The sequence below is a fragment of the Eptatretus burgeri genome, chromosome 5, assembly GCF_056783735.1.
Source record: "Eptatretus burgeri isolate ZD-2024b chromosome 5, Ebu_testis_v1, whole genome shotgun sequence".
Classification (NCBI taxonomy): Eukaryota; Metazoa; Chordata; class Myxini; order Myxiniformes; family Myxinidae; genus Eptatretus; species Eptatretus burgeri.
Genome location: NC_140965.1, coordinates 36,566,456 through 36,586,303, shown reverse-complemented (window position 1 = coordinate 36,586,303; position 19,848 = coordinate 36,566,456). Strand labels below are relative to the sequence as shown.

At 42.3% G+C, this 19,848-nt stretch overlaps 1 protein-coding gene across 2 annotated transcripts; it reads right to left on the bottom strand.

The window, feature by feature from the left end:
• Positions 1-1,269: 1,269 nt before the first annotated feature.
• On the bottom strand, positions 1,270-19,447 carry ANXA13 (annexin A13). Of its 2 annotated transcripts, none has more exons than XM_085881453.1 (11): positions 19,373-19,447; positions 17,947-18,022; positions 17,424-17,518; positions 17,112-17,282; positions 10,922-10,955; positions 8,966-9,045; positions 8,545-8,613; positions 8,206-8,307; positions 8,025-8,100; positions 1,753-1,865; positions 1,270-1,501 (listed from the first exon to the last, which is right to left on the bottom strand). In XM_085881453.1, the coding sequence occupies exons 1-11, from the start codon at positions 19,430-19,432 to the stop codon at positions 1,382-1,384; spliced, it is 996 nt and encodes a 331-aa protein (XP_085737579.1). In that variant the 5' UTR covers positions 19,433-19,447; the 3' UTR covers positions 1,270-1,381. The 2 variants fall into 2 exon arrangements, with proteins under 2 accessions (XP_085737579.1, XP_085737580.1); XM_085881454.1 differs by lacking the exon at positions 19,373-19,447 and adding an exon at positions 18,122-18,275.
• Positions 19,448-19,848: the final 401 nt, after the last annotated feature.

Here is a 19,848-nt window from a genome sequence, read left to right as displayed (position 1 = left end):
AGGCTCTCTCTTTTCTAGATATTACTTTGGTTTCTGGTCACAAGAACTTGCTGCTTATGTATCTCCACCATTAGCGAGACCAATGAATACTCGACAAGCCACTACATCACATGATTGTGTTGCCATTGGCAATTCAAGGGTAGGCCGATACAATTTTTTTTTTTTCTTTCTTTCCCTCCACTGCCAAACTCTGGAACTCTTTACCTTCTCATGTTTTCCCAAACACTTTTGACCTTCCCCTTTTCAAAAAGCTCTTGGACTATTCTCGTCATGCAGTTTTAATTTAAGGCTTGGCTTTGATGAGGACTACTTAGTCAGTGCCTGTAGCCTTCAATATAAAAATAAGCAAGCATATTTAAGCAGTTGTGGTAAGCAAGTGGACTTCAGCTTTTGTTCATTATTCCAAAAATATTTTGAACTGGCAGGGTGGTGAATGTATCAATAGCCCGATGCATTTTTTTTTTTAAATAATAATTGTTCCTGCATAAACCAGGGCTGGAAGGCTGGTGGACAGATACATACACTCACCTCAAAGCTGTCGAGCCTGGGTTTGAAACTTGGCCCAGCTCTCAACCCTGCTTCAGACAGGATGATAGTTTGTCACCTTCAGATGGGCCTTAAACTGGGTGAGCCATCTGCCAGCATAAGTTGGTGGATGGTAAAGATCCCAAGGTGTCCACGAGTGGTGAACTATTGCTGTAACCATGGCAACACACAATTTACTGTCATAACCTTACTTGAATGCAAGACATGGACAGGCTTCCCCACAATGTGCAAATAATTTTGGCAATTGAAGTCCATGCACATGTTCTTAGGGATTTAGACGTATGGACCACCCCATTATATGCACGGTAACCACCTCTGGTTTCTTGTAAGCACTCCCAAACCACTGCACAGTGCAAGTTGAAAACTTGAGGCATGCCCAGGAAGATTTTAGTGGATTTAACTTGAGCAATTCTTCACCATCGAGAGGTGGCCCAAAACTAAACTTCAGAAAGATGGATGAGTTAAGTGACGAAGCCAATTCGATTTTGGTTAAGGTCTGGATCAAGACCCAATCAGTGGGACAAAATGTAAACTGTTCAGCCTGGCAGAAGTATGCGCTTGACCGATTGCAGTTCTACTTTTTAAATAAGTAAATAAAAATCAGAATAGAAGCAGAAACCCAAGGCTTGCATAAAATAACTCGAATCCATCCCTTTCAACTAAACATTGAACAGCTGTTGCTCCTCCTCTTGACTAATGCAATGGACAGTTTTAAGACCGATGTTTGCCAAAGCACATTTATTTTCAATGATTACAGCTGATGCAAGGAAATGATCAAAACTGACAAGGTGCACACAACAGATTTCCTGAGAAAACTCAGAAAACAAAAAGTAATTTACAAGATGAGATTCAACAAAACTTTCTTATAATAACCAGAACAATCATCTTCAATCCACTTTGCCAAGGGAGATTCATAGAGTTCATTGAAGCGGTCTCGTATTGTTCCCAGATCAATCTGAAAACAGGAGCAGGCTAAAGTCAACCTTCGTAATATTTTTATCCAGAGAAAAATTGCCAGCATAATTGAAGACTCAAGACATGCAAGAAAATACAAAATTCAACTTTTAAGATAATCTGTGCATACTATTTGCCAAATTTTAGTATTCCTTCCAGAACCAAAACCCTGAATGGTAGCATTTACACCAATTGATATTGTTGTGCAAGCCAGGTAACCCAATCCCCCCCTCCCCCCATTAAATAACTCACTTCACAGCGGCTGACGATGCACCGGATCAAGGTCGAATCATCGGTGCCTGCACCTTTCATGCTGTGGTAGATTCGTTTGGCAAAGTATCCCTGGCAGTCCTTGGCACAGTGCACTGCAGTGGAGCGGAGGATTGTTAAAACCTTTGATAATCGTGAAAAAAATCTTCATAAATGCATACTTTCTCATATGAACCAGTTTAACCCATCTTACGAATGGCTATCCTATCAATCATTGTTCCCTGGAAATCTGAATCCTTGGGGCAGTTGCGATCAAGCGGCTTGCTTTCAACATGGAAAGTTAACTTGAATGAGGGTAACTTTAGTTTCTTCCACAAGGATCGTAACAAGTTTATCAATCTTTATGCATTCTAGAATAAACCAGCGAGTAAATATCAAGGCTTAACTCTCCAAATCATAACAGCACCTTGTCATGCAAGTCTGGTGTATGCACCCCTCCATCAACAATCAACATTACTGAACACTCCCCAAGATAAGGTCGACTGTCCAAACCTTGTGTAAACAACCCATTCCACTTTTTCCCATTCTTGTACTAGAATATCCTCATCGGAAGGTAGAGAAATGCTCTCCAACCTCAACCCTGCTTCGGTAATGATGGCAGTGCCCAAGTCCTCAAATCCTGCTCTGGCATTCCCGATTCTCCCTTCCTCTACCACACTCAGGCTCCTTTGGTCAACTAATCACCAACCATTCAGAAACGATCACTCCTGTCCACAAAGGAACAAAAAACAGATCTAAACTGCAGACCAGTGAGCTTATTTCAAATTACAAGCAAAGTCATAGATGTAATCATTGTTGCTGATATCAAGTATCCTGTTTTCCACCAGGCTGGTCTCTGACCATCAGTTTGGATTACATCCTACTTTTATGCTGCCATCAGCAATATTGGAGGCCATGAATCTCAAGGTCAGGACAGTCTCCTTGGACATCTCAGGCATTTGACAGCCTGAAATCCTGCTTTGCTTGCAAAGCAGTTTGTGGAATTAAAGGCAATCTTCATTCCTGGATTCAACATGTGGCCATCAATGGGACCCTCTGTCCTCACAGTGGAGGTTGAGTTCCCAAGGCAGGATTAGGCAGTCTTGTTCTTACCTATATAAATGACCTTTGATGCTCTGGAAAACCCTCTTCTTTTTTGTAGTCCCCAATTCCACTGCTGATCTGGAATAGATATGATCATGACAAATGAGCATATCTATTGCAGAGGTGAAGCTTTGTCCTGACAAATCTTACAACCTCACTTTGTCTCTCCAAAAGGACCATCTGGAAAAGTCTGGTTGACCAGAGAAAGCATGCCATGAGAGCTTGTAGATAAGACCCCAGTGCCACACAGTCAAAAGCTTGAGATAAAGGGCTAAAACAAAGGATTCCCCAAAGTCTCAGAGAAGACCAGACATATGGAATATTGGGAAGGATATCACCAACAGATCTCACCTTGTGAGTACCTTGCTGAGGGTCAGAGAAGACAGATTCAAGATGCTGGAGTGAATGAATTGAGAAGATATTCAGACTTTGGAAATGGAAGTCAGTGCAATAGGATGGTAGTTAGGGTAGAAGGGTTTGAACAATCACCCTTTGGAATTGGACTTCCGGTTCCGGTTTTGAGCGGCAAGAGGTCTCCTTCGGGGCTCCCTGCTGACATTCTCAAAGTTAAGTTCCGGTTGTTATTTGTCCCGTTTTAACTGTTTAATTTTCTCACCTACATGTTAATGTGTGTTCCTAGTTCGGTTTTGTTTCAAAAATCGTGCTATTTTGTGAGTATTTATGTCGACGTTCTCACCTGGTGTTTGAGGCCTAGTCCTAGGCTTGAGGCCTACCGGTTCCACTTGGTGTTCGAGCGGTTTTTTGTTTGTTTGTTTTTTCTCCCCATTACCTTCAATTTCTATCCTCCCCATTACCTTCAATTTTCATCCTCCCCACTTTCCAAATATCCCCATTCTCCCAACTAATCTCTTTCTTATCTCAAAAAAAAAAAAAAAAAAAAAACCCCAACAACAACAACAACCTTCTCCCGATTCTGCTACTTCTTCCTCTTAACTTCCTCCTCGTCTTCCTCGATTTCTTTTTTTTTTTTACACTTCCATGACCTAATCTGTTGAACTCTCTCATACATTAATATTAACAACAAAAACGATCTTATAATGCTTCATCTTCCTCTCTCACACATGTGGTACTCTTTACTGTTTCACAATGCACTACTCTTCTGCTATTTTAACAGACTGCTCTCATTTCGACCTCTCCTTCATTCCTTGCCTAAAAAATCCAACTATTACAGCGCTTCTTCTCTCCATGCTCTGAATTCGCCTTCATTGCATCCATCAAGAATTGTGTTAAATCGTATATCTGACCTAAAACTTTTAAAAACCACAGTTTGCCATGGATGCTCGCTTTCCATCAACCATTCTTTTTTTCCAACTTCAGTGCCAACTCACCCCCCTCACCCCTCACTCTCACTCTCAAAGCAACCATCCCACTCTTCTCCCTCCAAGCCTCCCTCTCACCTCTTTCAAAAATTCCCCCTCACCTTTCTCCCACCTTTCATCCCCCTCACTCTTCCTTCTCTAAGTTGCCCCCCTCTCATCCACCAACCTGCCTCCTCCACTGCCCTCTCACCTCCATCTCTTCACTCCACCTCCTCAAATCCTCAACTGCCATCTTCCTTGTCTCTTGTCCCCCTCTCTCACAGCACCACAGAGCCTTTTCTCCTCCTCATTCGGCCCCCTCCCCTCGCTATTCTGCAATACCCCACACTCCTTCAGCAACCCTCCTTACCTCCCCCTCGTCCCTCGTCCGACCCTCCCCCGCCCCTCCACCTCCTGCACCAAAGCCTCCTCCCCTACCTCTTCATTAAAAGTGTGGACCTCAAATATCCGGGGCCTTCGCTCAAACCTTTCAGATCTTTCCATGCAGGTTGCCACTGACAAACCAGACATTATCTGCCTAACAGAAACTTTCCTCTCCCAAGACGTGTCTGACTCCCAAGTATCTCTCCCTGGTTACTCCCTCTTACGGTATGACAGACCTGAGCCTCGTCCTGGTGGAGGTGTTGCTCTCTTCATCAAAGACTCTATTCCTCACTCTCCCTGCACTGCTCTCACTCCCCCACACCCCCAGGAATACCTCTGGCTTCGGCTTCCCCTCCACTCCCATCTCATGTTTATATGTGTACTGTACCGTCCACCGAACAGTGATGACTCCATCTACACCTCACTCTCCAAAAACATGGACCATCTTCTATCTTCTCATCCAAACTCTCTCTTCCTCTTATGTGGCGACTTCAATTGTCATCACGCCAGTTGGCTAGGTGTGGGTACCTCTCTCACCTGCCATGGGACATCAGCAAAAGCTTTCTGTGACTCATTGGGACTGACTCAATCGGTCAACTTCCCGACGCGGATCTCAACCAATGGTACTCCATCTCTTCTGGATCTGATTTTGACAAATTTCCCTGACAATATCTGCTGCTCTTCCTTCGCTCCAATTGGTTCTTCTGACCACGTCCTTATTAAAGTGGACATCTCTCTGGCTGTTATCAGAGAACCACCTCACCGCCGTCGAGTCTGGCATTTCACTCAAGCCGACTGGCAGGGTCTCGAGCAGCCATCAAACTGACAGACTGGTCTCCTATCACTACTTTCTCAAACATCAACTCATCCTGGGAATTCTTTCAAAGAAACTTGCTCTCCCTCATGCACAGATTTATCCCCTCGTGTTCAGTTGTCTTACCCTTCCTCCCGCCCTTGGTTTACTGAAGCTTGTGGCGAGGCAGTTGTCCTGAAACAACTTGCCTTTGCCTCATGGAAAGCAAACCCAACTGAGGGCAATCTCAGTTCTTTCCACAAAGCTCGGAACAAGTGTGTATCTACCCTCAGGAGAGCCAGAAAACAACATCTTTCTCATCTCAAGTCTGAACTCTCAAACCTCTCTCCCTCCTCAAATCCTGGTGGCGTTTAATCAAATCTGTTTCTGGTGTATGTTCCCCCTCCATCCCCTCCCTTACCTCAAATGGCCGCACTGCTGATTCCACACGTGATAAAGCTGAATGTCTAAACTCGGTGTTTGCAGCTAAATCTTGTGTCCCAAACCCATCACTATCTCTACCCACTTTACCCAGTCGCACCCAACTGTCCCTGGACTCTGTATCCTTTTCTCCTGACAAGGTGGAGAGCTTGCTTTCAAACCTCGAGTCAGATTCTGCAACCGGTCCAGACGGCATCAGCCCACGTGTCCTCAAAGCCTGCTCTTCTGCTCTTGCTCACCCTCTCTCTGTTCTATTCACCCTCTCATTTTCCCAAGGTCATCTGCCATCTGCTTGGAAATCTGCTAACATCACTGCCCTGCATAAAAAGGTGCAAAAACAGATCCCTGTAACTATAGACCAATCAGCCTTCTCCCAATCATCAGCAAGGTTATGGAATCCATCATCGCTTCAGACATGAAATCCTTCCTCTTCTCCAATGGCTTGATTTCCAATCATCAATTTGGTTTCAGACCAGGTCACTCTACCCTAGATATGCTGCTACTGCTCTCCCATCAATGGATGGAGGTCCTCCAATGCCAGACAGGAAATCCGAGCCGTATCCCTGGACATATCACGTGCTTTTGACACAGTCTGGCACCCTGCCCTACTCACCAAACTCTCTGCCCATGGTATTCAAGGCCATCTCCACTCATGGCTCGCAGACTTCCTCTCCTGTCGCAGTCAACGTGTGGCCCTAAATGGAGTTCTTTCATCCCCTCTTCCTGTGCAGGCTGGAGTTCCTCAAGGTAGCGTTCTGGGCCCTGTTCTTTTCTGGTTGTCATCAATGATCTCTCGGACTCTCTGGAAAATCCTCTATTTCTCTTTGCCGATGACTCAACCCTCTGCCGTACCATCTGTCATCCCTCAGACCGGCAAGCAGCAGCTTCTTCGCTCACTGCAGATCTGGATAAAATCACAAACTGGTCCAACACGTGGAACATGTCTTTTCAATCCAGACAAATCTCACACTCTCACTATGTCTCTTCGAAAGGACCGTTTACAAAACCCCCCATCCACTTTCTCAACAATCCTCTGGAAGAAGTCTTTTCTTTCAAGCTTCTGGGTCTCACTATCTGCCATGACCTTTCCTGGAAAGTCACATTTCCAACCTTGCCTCAAAAGCCAGTCGCCGAATGGGAATCCTCCGTCGTGCAAAGTCCTTCCTCGGCCCTCTTGAGCTCCTGACCACTTACAAAGCTTTTGTCCGTAGCCTGATGGAGTACTGCTCTCCCCTCTGGGCTGGTGCTCCTGCCTCCCACCTTTCTCGACTTCACGCTGTCGAAACCAGGGCTTTAAGATCATTGGCATCTCCCGCAATGAAGCTGAGTCTTTGGGCCTCTCACTCAATCACCGCAGGTTGGTCGGTGGTCTTTCTGTCTTCTACCGACTCCTCTCCAGCCTTGCCCCCCTGCTCTCTCTGCGATTTGTCCCAACCACATTTCCACAGGGCGCTCAAGGTCCGCCAACAACCCCCTTCTGGTAAAACTACCAAAATCACGAATCACTGCTCATCTTCACTCTTTCATTCCTCTTTTTTCCCGCCTTTGGAATAAACTTCCTCACTCTATTCTTTCCCATTCTTCCCTTCAGGCTTTCAAAACAGCTGTTCACCACCACCTCTTATCTTCCCCCATCCAAATCCTCGATCTTTTCTACCCCCGATAATCCACCCAAGCCCACTTCCTTCAATTCTCCTGCTTTCCTTCCTGAAAGTCCCTTTAATGTCCATCTTCCCCTCGCCATGTTCCCCGTCCCATCCCCATCCCTCTCCCTTCCACAGTTCACCTGTGTCTGTTCCCCAATGTTTTGTCCCTTCCACTCCCGCCCCTCTTGTCTCATGCCTCCTTGCTGTGAGTTGTGTGTTAGCTCTCATACGAGCCTCGACCAAGGTATACAAAAAAAAAAAAAAAAAAAAAAAAAAAAAAATAGGCTGTCCTAATGCACATTTCCAGGAAAGAGGAAAAGCCTTTGTTGTTTTTATATATTTTTTTTTAAACAGAAGCAAAATAAACAAGCAAGCACAGCTGCAAATTCATTCAATATGTGAGGAATTCCATCGAATCCATATACCTCATGTTGAGAGAAGTATTGTTCAACAATAAATACATTGGGAGAGAAGATTGGTAAGGGGTACGTCATGGGTGCTGGGAGTAACCCCGACTACCCCAGACAATTTAATCTTTTTTCTTTAGCAGATTAATAATAATAATAATAATAATAATAAGTGCCTCACCAATAGTCATATAAGCAACACGAAGATGTCCTGAAGTTTCACTCTTTATGACGTCCTCTATTGTAGAGCCATGCATCTAGTAAAACAGTTAAAATCACTTAGTAACACTAAACATTAAAGACAATCTCAACCTAACAGCTTGTACAAAGACAGTAAAAGTTTTAAACATCTCACGACTCACCCTTTCATAAGCCTTGAAAGTTTCGCACAGCTGTTTGTTGTTGCGCCTGGCCAATACCTCAGTGAAGACAAACTCTTCAGTTCCCCAAATACCCTCACCAGCCTAAGGTGAGAATACTCAAACTTGAAATTTAATATGTTACTAGTTGCAACCCAACTCCAGAGACAGGGTTCAAATGTAGCCAAATTTTCATTAAAGGGGCCAGTGTCACATGTCAAGGCTTGCTTTGCATATTCAATACCACAGTTAAGATCATGCAAGATTAACCCAACTTTGTGCATGGACCAAACACCCCAATCACTGCATATTCATTCAATCCATTTACAACCATCAACTCACATCGTAGAGATTCTTTGCATCTTCTTCAGCACGATCGGGGTCAGTAATAAAACCAGTGTCACGGTTACCCTACCAAAGAGCCATCGATCAACGTGTTGAAAGCATGATGCACATGAAAGTTCAACCTCTACTACACCCAAATGTATACCACAATAGATTTCAGATGCTGTACCTTAAAGAATAAAAAATATATATATATATATATATATATATATATATATATATATATATATATATATATATATATATATATATATATATATATATATATATATATATATATATATAATGCAGTCCCCTGCATCCATCTTTCCGACAATCCCATTTTGACCATGGAATGCAAACAAAATTGTAGAATTTAATTAAAAAGGCATTTGGCTGCTATACAAATTGGTAATGAAGATGAGAAAGAGATGCAAACCTGCACCAAAGCAACAAAAAGCTTCTCAAGATCTCCGCTAGTTTCACTGCGAAGGTCTTCCTCCAAATGACGGTCAAACACTGCAGAAAAAACAAATTCGATTTGCAAGCAATTTCAACTTCATCTTTAAAAACAAACAAATAAATAAATGGATATTGCAATATTTCATCCACAATTGGGTGTGACAAACTGTTCAACTGTCACAAAGCAAAAAGCAAGGTTAAGCAATCAGTCCCGTCCATGCATCTGCATTTTGGCATTTTTCTCTGGAAACGCTCATCGGATCAAAACGAAATTTCCACCATAGGTGAGACTACTCGTCGGTTGTTTTAATAATGGCACCAGATGTCACATGGTTTAGCTTGGTGTTGGCGCAGTGGTTAGGGCAGCGGCTTGGGATCCAAAAGGTCCTGAGTTCAAGCCCCGTTGGGCCACTGAATTAATACACCAGGGGGTTGACTCAGCCTGTCATCCTTCTGAGGTCAGAAAAATGAGTACCAGTGTACTGGGCTGGTGTACACCCCGGTTAAAATAGGTGTACCATATCCCTGTGTGTCGTAAGAGGTGACCAGGGTTGCATCAGGAAGGGCATCCGGCGTAAAACATGTGCCAAATCACTATGCGGATCATACGGATGATCCGCTGTGGCAACCCCGAAAGGGAGCAGCCAAAAGGAGAAGAAGAAGATGTCACATGGTTTGACAACCATATTAAATTTACACACAAAAAAAAAATCTCAAAATCTTCCCCAGAACAGCTGAACAAAGGGGAAACTTCACATTCAAGGCTTAGGGATACCAGGGTGTTTATGAATATTAATAGGTCACATGTTTAAGCAGCCATATTGGATTGAAGAAAAAATTTAAAAAATTCAAACTGCTGCATCAATTGATGTGAAACTTCAAAATTGTCATGACGGGGAAATAAAAGTTTTAAATTTCAACCTAATCAGACACATGGCCTGGCAGCCAGAATTTTTTTTTTTTTTTAAACAAGGCTCACTTGGCTGTGCCTGGATGGGGTTGAGGGGACAGGAGCAGCAGCTGAAACCTGTGTCTTATTCAGGTACCTCCTGATAACTTATCATTGCTTGTTCAGGTTCCTCTCAATTCCAATGCAGTACCTATTTTATACTTGCAAAATCAAAGATTTTTTCAAGTATATTGGTCTGTAGATTTTGTTATCCTGTCTGTCAATGGCCTACAGGTCACAATTTAAAACAGACCTTCACAAAATTTCACCAAGTTGTAGAGGTAATCTTAGCTGAGAAACCTATTGCTTTTGCTGTCAAATTTATAAAAACGTCATTTTTCATCCGATCGACTTGAAATTTGAACACGATTTGCATATTGTGTAACCAAATTGGGAAACCAACTATTTGAGGTCAAAAGGTCAAAGGTCAAACTTCTAAAATCAATTTTCATTCGATTGACCTGAGCTTTAAGATCAATTTTAATCTTAATGAAAGACAATTTCATGTATCAATTGTAACCTTTGGAGAGGAGGTGGATTTTGCAAGTATCGTGCTCTGCATTGTCTGTTCGGTCTTCCATTTGAATTTAATCTTTTCAATTACAAATCTACTGCCAGAGGAGCTCTCACACCAAGTCCTTCAAGACAATGTGGGGTAATAATTCTATGAATACAATTTAGTTAATGCATTGGAGAATTTTTTTTTTTTAAGATATCCAAAGTTGAAGTTCCCCTGGAACCTTCACAAATCAGTCAAGTTAAAACAGTTTGAAGTTTTCACCATTATGCAAAAATTAAAAAACTACATATGGCAACTTTCTCTACAATCAAATTCCAAATTCAAGTTATTGGGCATGCAAGTTTTGGTGAATTTAGTCATCCAACAAAAGACAAGGCTACCAATCACAAAGTAGGGATTGGGGGGGGGGGGGTAGGGAGAGGTTTAAGCACAGACTACAATATGGCAGAAATGAATCTCCTTACCAGCATGGTAAGCTTTTCGTAGATAATAGATTTCCTGCAAACAAGTCGAGAAAATTAAATTTTGTCAGCACAATTATTTTATGCAATGTATGAATACAATTCACAAATCCCAACACAAGATTAAATCTATTCTTCACAAAGTACTTTCAAATACATATATTTTTTTTAAGACTTCTGCAGCATCCAAACAAGGCAAAGATGTTCAAAACATAAATAAAATAAAAAAACCATGAACTTTCTTTCCAGTCTGGTACAAAGTTGAACATTGTACCAAATCAATTGGTAAGTTTTTTTTTTTTTTTTTTTAATATATATTTTTTTAACTTCATCTCGACTGCAAAAGCAATTTAAATGACAAGTACAACCACTCCCTATGAGAGCGACAGGAAGGGTCATGCTAGCCTCTGAGGTATATGGATTACAGTAGATCTCAGCTCAGGTCTGTTAGACTGTGGGGGATGCAATTAGGACATCATGTTTCCTCCCCTTCAGTGTTAAACAGAAGTAGCAGCCATATAAAAATGTAATAAGTGTTTGTGGTCTTCTTTTTTTTTTTAACTTCGAGTGGGAGTACTGCACAAAAAGCTATTCATACATGTTAGTACAGAATTTGTTCAAGGAGGGGAAACCCCTTGGGGAAGAGGGATATTAGTATAAATAGTTTTGCAACACCACTATGTTATCAAGGGTTATTACCTCCACCACTGAAGGTGGCCAGAGGTAGTTTTCACTCCCGTATGAACAGGATGTCTCAAAAACTTGGACAGATCTGGACAATTTTGTGGAGGTTGGGAGTGTGACGAGGAGGGCGAATCGATTCGATTTTGGTGAAGACCTGGATGCTAGAATTTTTGTTTTTTCAAGCGATTTGTCACCGTCAGAAGGATAGATATATATATATATATATATATATATATATATATATATATATATATATATATATATATATATATATATATATATATATATATATATATATATATATATATATATCAATAAGTTGTGGATCGATTCAGACAAAAAAATAAATAAATAAATAACTTGGACAGGTTGGGTGTGACATGGAAGAATGTATTTGATTTGGGTTCAGGTCCAGAAACAGCCCGACAGACGAACGCACTCAGTACTGTTCTAGTTACTTGTGATTAGAAGCGGCCTTGAATAAATGCCACGATTATCTATAATCAACACGCATTTCACTCAAAGCAGAAAAAACCCTGGGGAGGTGGATAAAGCCACTACAAACTCAATCATGAAACCTTTAGCTCTGTCAGTTTGGTTGAAATTGGATAAGTAAGGCCCAAATGCATCGTGGTCAAAAAAAAAAAAAAAAAAAAAAAAGGTATACATTTTAAAAACCGACGCAAAGTTGCATATTTTAGTACATCTAAAATAATAAATGTCAGGGTGCTTGTGTGAGTCTCCCCCATAAACTCAAACTATGTACGCATACTCGGGGAACTCCAAGGGAGTGCACAAGTGATAATTGGGGGTTTATGAGGGTTTAACAATTTTAATATAAAGTGCTAAAATGTTTTGTTTTTGTTTGTTTCCACAACCCCACCAATTTTCCTCAGTGATATGGAATGCTGATCTACAGAAATTCCTTTTCAAAGCACTATAGTTCACAAATTTAGAACTTGGAGTGATTTCATTGATACGATGCGATTTTTAATTTATTACATTTTATTATTATTTTCCACGATCTACTCACGGAATAATTAAAGTATATAATGGAAATATAATTTGACTTTGGTGGGTCAGATTAAATAATACAAAATCTGGAGTGAAACCTGATAATGTTAAGAAATCGCCAATGTTTACGAGTTTGCCATTACCAAATCAGCTGTTCAACCATTTAAAGTGCTTAAGCCACTTGACGAGCGCCCTACTGTTCGTGTACCGATTGTGATGTACATGATGAACCAGGTGTGCTTTACAAAGGTTATATGGTTTCTCCGAGTTTCCAAAGCAAAATATATTTTACAACACCCGATTTCCGAGCAGTTTGCCATATTAACAAGTTTTCTAAATTAAGCATGGGTCTGGAACAGTGAACGAGAATAGCATGAAGTTCCTTGACTTAAAAGGTGGCTGGTTCATGGTTTGTGCCACAGGCTCATCGCTGGACTTGGTATTCCAACGTCGGAGGTGTGGCAAAGGAGATTGACCATGCGCTCATTCGTCACTGGAGGATGATCCAGAACTGCAGGGTCTACCAGTGCTCATTTCCTCAATACCAGTCTTGTTGTAGGATCTCTGAAGTCGCAGCTTAAATCCAGGCGAATGGTACCATAACAACCTAGCCTGGATGTTGGCAAGCTCAAGGATGAGAGGGTAGCTGAGGAGGTTGCGAACAGGTTGAGAGGGAATTTGGATGCTTTGTGGAATCCTGAAGAATTGGAGAGTGACTTCAAGACCACCATCCTTGATGTTGTTGGATGTCTTGGAACTCACAGGAGGGCAAAGAAGAATTTTGTCTCTCAAGGGACACTGGATACAATTTCAAAGCTGAGCTGTTCAGGGAGTTGAGGCATAAAACTGCACATGTGCTGAGGGTGGACAAGGAGGCCTATGCACAAGGAAACCGAGGGGGGGGGGGTAGAGCATCACCTGCAGTCAAGTGATTCTCATCCTGCTTACAGGGGAATTTGCACTTTGGTTCCTCCAAGTCCATCCCTCTGTGTACTGCAGTTCAAGCGGAGGGTGGTGGGCTCGAAAGAAGTCCAAAGTGAAGGCCCACTTTGAGTGGCAGTACCAGGCTGATCCAACAGCTGTTGAATTGCATGTCAGAAGAGTTACCATCCCTATTGTTGACTCTCCACTCAATTGGGATCCACCTTCGTCTGTGGAAACAGACTGCGGTATTCCGGTTGAAATTGGGGTAAAGCTCCTTGAATCTGTGGCATCCATGCTGCACTTATGCCCTTGCAAGCAGTTCTGTGCTCTGCCTGGAACACAGGCATCATCCCAACTGACTCAAAGAGGAGGCCCAGTTGTTCCTCTAGGAAGATTGACTGCCAGGACTGCAACTACCTTGTGGTGACTGCTCGGTGCCAGGAAGGTTTTTTTGCTCAAATTCGTGACAACGTTCACCACCATCTCCTTGAGCACCAGTGCCCAGAGCGGTCAGGCTTCACACCAGAGGTCAACAATTAAGCTATCCTTGCTCTTCGGGTCCTCACCAAATGCAGACAAGAGTTTTGGCAGGTGCTACTTGCAGCCTATATTGATCTCTGCAAAGCATTTGATTCAATGAATTGGGATGCCCTCTGGAGGATTGTCTTCCTTGGGTACCACAAAAACTGATCTGATGTCCGAATTATGCTGTGAGATGTGGTGATAATCTCCGACTTATTTCCAGTTGTAACTGGAGTTAATCAAATCAATGGTGTTTACTGGATTCTGGAGAGGATGCCAGAGATCAAGCTGCAGTGAATCATTTGGTAACGTCAAGATCTCTGACATTGATTTCACAGATACAGTCATCTTTGGAGACTCCGGATATCCTTTTGGGGGCCCTCAAGGTGCTGAATGAGGAGTCTGAGACACTGGGATTACAGGTTTCCTGGGTCAAAACGAAGATCCAGGCTTTCATTGACATCTTGGATGCTGTTTGTGTTGAGGATTTTGGAGTCATGGAGAGATTCACTTACCTTGGCAACAAAATTCATGTCTGCTGGCTGTGAGCCAGAGATCAATAGACGTCAAGGTCGGGCATGGATTCCCTGGACCATGTGGTGTGGTGCTGTTGGAACCTGTGAATGATGACAGTCCGAGTTAATGTTATTGGTGCTTCCAGTCTTACTCTACAGATGTGAGACTTGGACTCTGACATGGAGACTTAATTCCTCTGGTATCAGATCTCGGAGTAGCCTTGGCTATCGATGGTCGGACTTTGTGCCCAACGAGCAGTTGCTGAGACTCAAATGGAAGTTATTACCTGCATAGTCCGAGAGTGGCGGCTCGAGCTGTATGGACATGTGGCTCGTTTTCTTGACATTGATCCTGCTCACCAGATTGTCAGGGAGCCTTGATTGGAGAAGTCTAATGAGCTGACCATGTGCCTCATGCTTGTATCAGGTTGATCAGCATCTCAAGATGGGGGATGGGCCAGACATAAGCTCCAGGTGTACCGGCAGAAAGTGATGCGCTGGTCCCATACCTGACCTAAATTAGAGCAAATTTCTCCCCACCCATCACATGATTGGCAGCACATCTTTTTGAAATATTTACAATTTGTTCATTAAAATTCCCCCAAAACATAGGTGACAGCTTCTCAAGGTTTTTGGGTTATATACAGTATGTACTGTAGTCAGTAATTACAGACTCCAATCTGCCGATTCCAGAAAAATTGCCAACAATCGGCCAAGCACCAATATATGTGCGTTGTTCATAAAGCAAAGCATCTCTATGGTGGTTACGTCATCAGTATTTATGGTACGACTGGTAGAAAATGGATTTCAGACATTACTTTGCTTCCAGTCACCATTATATGCAGAATAATTTTCATGACAGTATGAATCACAACGCATGCACCACTGCACATCTGTATTCCCTTCCTCTTACCTCATACTGCTTGCTGTTTCCCATCCCTCCACACACTCCCTGTTAGTCAGCAAAGCGATGGGTGGTATTTGTGAGTAAACAAATAAAACAAACCAGACTGGTGTAATGGTTAGGGAATCCACTCTGTATCGAGCAAGGTTTGAACCCTTTGGGGAAAATAAATATGCATCCATGGGGAAGAGGTACTTCCTCCTCGATTGCCCTACTGAGTGAGGAGAAAAAAAAAAAAAAAAAAAAAAAAAAAAACAAGACGACATGGGAACCCAGACTACTTTGGGAAATATCACTTCCAATCTGTTGTTTTGGTAAAAAGTAGTCCAATATCTCCATATGTGCAAACTTTGACTTCTCTGCCAGAAAACTGAATTTTTTTTTTTTTGTAAGGACAAAGCCTTGTGCAGTAAACACCGTTAATAAAATAACACCCCCTCCCCCAAGTCAACCATCGTTATGACCATTGTTGACCAGCGAACCCTGTAAAAATCAAAGAAATTCACGAGCTATATCTGGTTCTGCTCAAAAGCCAAAATGACAAGACAGACTTGGCATATCAGTTACTTGTATTGCAGTTTCATAAATTACAAATATGGTAAAAACTAATGCCAAAAGAGTAACACCCACTTGAACTACAAGAAATTGCTTCATGTTTGTTATTTGAATAATGGGGGCTGCAGAACAGCATTAGTGCGCACACACCAAGTAGTTCAACCTCACTTTGAAATGTCATTTTTTTTTTTTTTTTTTAAAGGCCACAATTTTCTTTCCTCTGCAAAATATAATAATCAAATGTACCTTCATTGGTCAGTGCATACAAGACCACTAACAATAAATGCAAACAAGAACATGCATGAACTTAAGTTGTAATGAAAACGTTCCTTTGTTTCCTCAAAACATTACCTTTATTTAATGATAGAAGACACATTGTTCATTCTACAAATGTACATGAAGCCATTAAACAATCCAAGCCATGTGGAGCAAAAGCATAATAAATAAATAAATAAAAACGTCCACATTTTCTGCACGGCTGGAGGCAAAAGCCACGGCCTCGCAAAAATGGGGTGCTTGTGACGTTTGCAGAGGGGGGAAGGCATGGCCTGCTGAATGGGTGGTGCTCATGACCCACCCAGACAAAATCAGCTTCATAAGTTACAAAAATAAATAAAAACCGATGCACACATGCATCATATAGCACCACCTGGTGTTCAGTAAAAACACACAAGTTTAACTTGATAACGTGCATCACAGTGACAGCCGATTAAAATCCAAGTGAGAATATGAAATTTTTTCAATGCTTCATTTCTTATTTAAAAGTGGAGATTCAAATGAAAGCATCAAACACGGAGCTTCACAGCAAAGTGAGTGATTTTTGCTCAGACCAAATCTAAACAGCAATAACAGTTAATGAAGGTGATGTTAGCCAACTTCCAGACGGAAGATGATCTGGAGCAAATTATAGCATGGATAGAGCAGAATGTTTGTGAAGCAAGACATGTTGTCTTCTGATTATATCCGTAAGCAAAAAACGACAGGTTAAAATGCCTAGTTAATGATACGACTGAACACGAGTCATCCAGACACAAATCATAGACTCAACAGTAGGAGAGACAAAACGATCACTCACAGTGTTCGTGCGAGTACACAAGATCTCGATGAGGAGCTCCGTATCCGTTCCTGGACCCTTCATGGCCGAGCGAAGCTGTTTCGCGTCGAACACGCTGGGACGGTCCAGCAAAGCCAGTAAAACCTCCTCCAGATCACCGGAGAGCTCACTCTTGAGAACACTCTCCAGATCCTGAGCACAAAAAGTCAAGAACTCCATCCAGTGCACCTGAGGCATCCAAAAGGTTTCCACGAATAGAGTGAACCCTTAACCCCAAACAAAATTATCACCAAAAAAAAAATAAAAAATAAAAAATAAAATCGGAGAACTCACCTCGCCGAACATCGATTTAAACGCCTCCTTGATGTCCTGCCTTTGCCATGAAGACCTTTTGGTCAAAATTCCCAAAATCTCATCTTCATCAGTCCCTACAAAAGCAAACAGCATCTCAAAAAACATCCAAAAATACAAAAAGAGCATCTCAAAACATCCAAAAAACACAAAAACCATCTCAAAACATCGAAAAACACAAAAAAGCATCTCAAAACATCCAAATTTTATAAACAAAACAGCATCTCAAAACATCGAAAAAACACAAAAACCATCTCAAAACATCGAAAAACACAAAAAAGCATCTCAAAACATCCAAATTTTATACACAAACAGCATCTCAAAACATCCAAAAACACAAAAAGCATCTCAAAACATCCAAAAAACAGAAAAACACAAAAAGCATCTCAAAACATCCAAAAACACACAAACACAAAAAACCAAACAAACCCTATTCCTCGGTTCCCAATTTCTAGATGACAAATGAAGTTCCATGACCTCAAGGTTCTCCACCAACAATGCTCACCAAGACCCTTGCAGGCAAACTTTATTGCTTTGGCATCTTTATCCGAATCAAAATCTGGGAAATCATGAACCGTGGCCTGTGGAGAAGATTAGAAACACAAGTTCACACTCTGATCCACAAATCACACTTGTAAACACTTGTTAACGAAAGGATGACCATTAATGGAGAACAATACCGAGACGTTCCCCATCTCTTGGTTCATGGATTTCTCAACCGATGAGAACAAACCAGATTACTAGAAAACCTTGAACCGAGGAACCAGGACCTCCTCTCCCTCATTATAAACCGAATAAAAACGCGGGAACATGTGAATGATTGGGTTTCCGTGCGATGACAAGAATCACTGGAACCTGTGCTCGTGATTTCTGGTTTCCTGTTCGGATTGATTAAAACGTGCGATGGAAATTAATGCTCTCGTAATTGTAATCCATCTGTGCGGTGTATAAGTTGTGATTGCCGTTTTTCTCCTTCTTTTTTTTCTCGAAATACCGTATTACAGGCGCGCTGCATTGAAGGGGGGACCGAAAGGACCATCGATATAAAAATTGTTTTTATTTTTCATTTCACGGTTGTCGAGAAATTTTCCTCTCCAACTTGGAGACCTGTGCTGGATCCCGGTCACGTGGGCATTGGTGGGAATGAGGCCTGTAATTTCAGGCGGCAAAGCAAGCCTTTAAAATTGATAACGTAACCCAAATAATTTTGTGTCCATCAGACATTATTATTCGTCAATTCAAGGATCGAATTGTGAAAAACAAAATGGCAATTTCAGTGGTTTTCTGGCACGAAGGGAAGATTCTGTCACAATCTGCACCTGGATGTGATAAGCTTCCCAGACTTGCCCAGAGAGATCAGGTAGTTCTTTGTCGGTTAAGAATGGGACACTGTCGCCTGAATCATACCTTTGTAGAGTAGGATGGAACTCTATGGGGCACTGGGCACAACAGGAAGCCCGAATATTTTATCCTATTTTTAAAATTCCCGCTTTATGAGGGATACAGACGACATCTTATCCAGAATATTCGAGAAGCCGAGCTCGGGAATCAGAAGTCTGTTGACAGAAGTATCCTCGACACTGTTGACTGAAAAGAGCGGGAAATCCTGATAAAATTTTAGGGAAACCTCAAAGCTCATTGGGTATGATGGTAAAGTTTTGATGCGTGGCATATATATTGTTGTGGTTACCAGATTCGCAAACCACCATTCAGGTCCCTTAGGTGAGGTATCTCGGTAAGTACATGTGTAGTTAGGCCCAAACCCGTTGTCTAGTGGGAATACATGTCATTTATACGTGCTGCGACTCTTCAGGATAGCCGTTTTTCTTTTACTATCTTTATTTTGGACCAACCGCCATGATCACAACCACAACATCAACCACCGACCACAACCACCGCTTCACCACAACCGCCACGACCTTCACGCACACCTCACAACCGTAGCATCGCCACCGTTCTTGCCCCGCTGTGGGTACCGGTGTTGGACTCATGCAGAACGCGCGTCGAACAGCGTGTACAAAATCACGGATTTTGTACTTCAAAAACGGATCAAAAACGACACACGCCCACTTTTTGCCGTCCAATCGGTGAGCAAGGGGCGATTTGGCCCCGCCTCCAGAACGATCGATATATGCAAATTTGTGGATCAAAAAGCCTTCACGCCCACTTTTTCTCGGGCCAATGGGGAGCGAGGTGAAAGGTCAAAGGGAGGGGGTCAAAGGCGAAGTTACGGGGGGATAAAAGGACGGTGTTCGTCAGTCAGAAGAGAGTCGCAAAAGGAGAACGAAGAGAGAGTCGCAAAGGAGAGTCGCAAACGAGAACGAGAAGGAGTCGGAACGGAGGGGACGAGTGTGGAAGACTGGAGCCCGAAGCCTGCAGTGGCTGGAGAAGCTGAAGAGAGTCGGAC

Bases quoted from the DNA above. Each gene is read 5' to 3' on its own strand.
- ANXA13 (XM_085881453.1), bottom strand. From the start codon at position 19,432: ATGAGTCCAACACCGGTACCCACAGCGGGGCAAGAACGGTGGCGATGC. The intron at 8,614-8,965 runs GTTTGCATCTCT...GCTCTTTGGTAG, and splicing joins TTTTTGTTGCTTTGGTGCAG to GGTAACCGTGACACTGGTTT. The intron at 8,101-8,205 runs GTGAGTCGTGAG...CTGTTTTACTAG, and splicing joins CTTTCAAGGCTTATGAAAGG to ATGCATGGCTCTACAATAGA.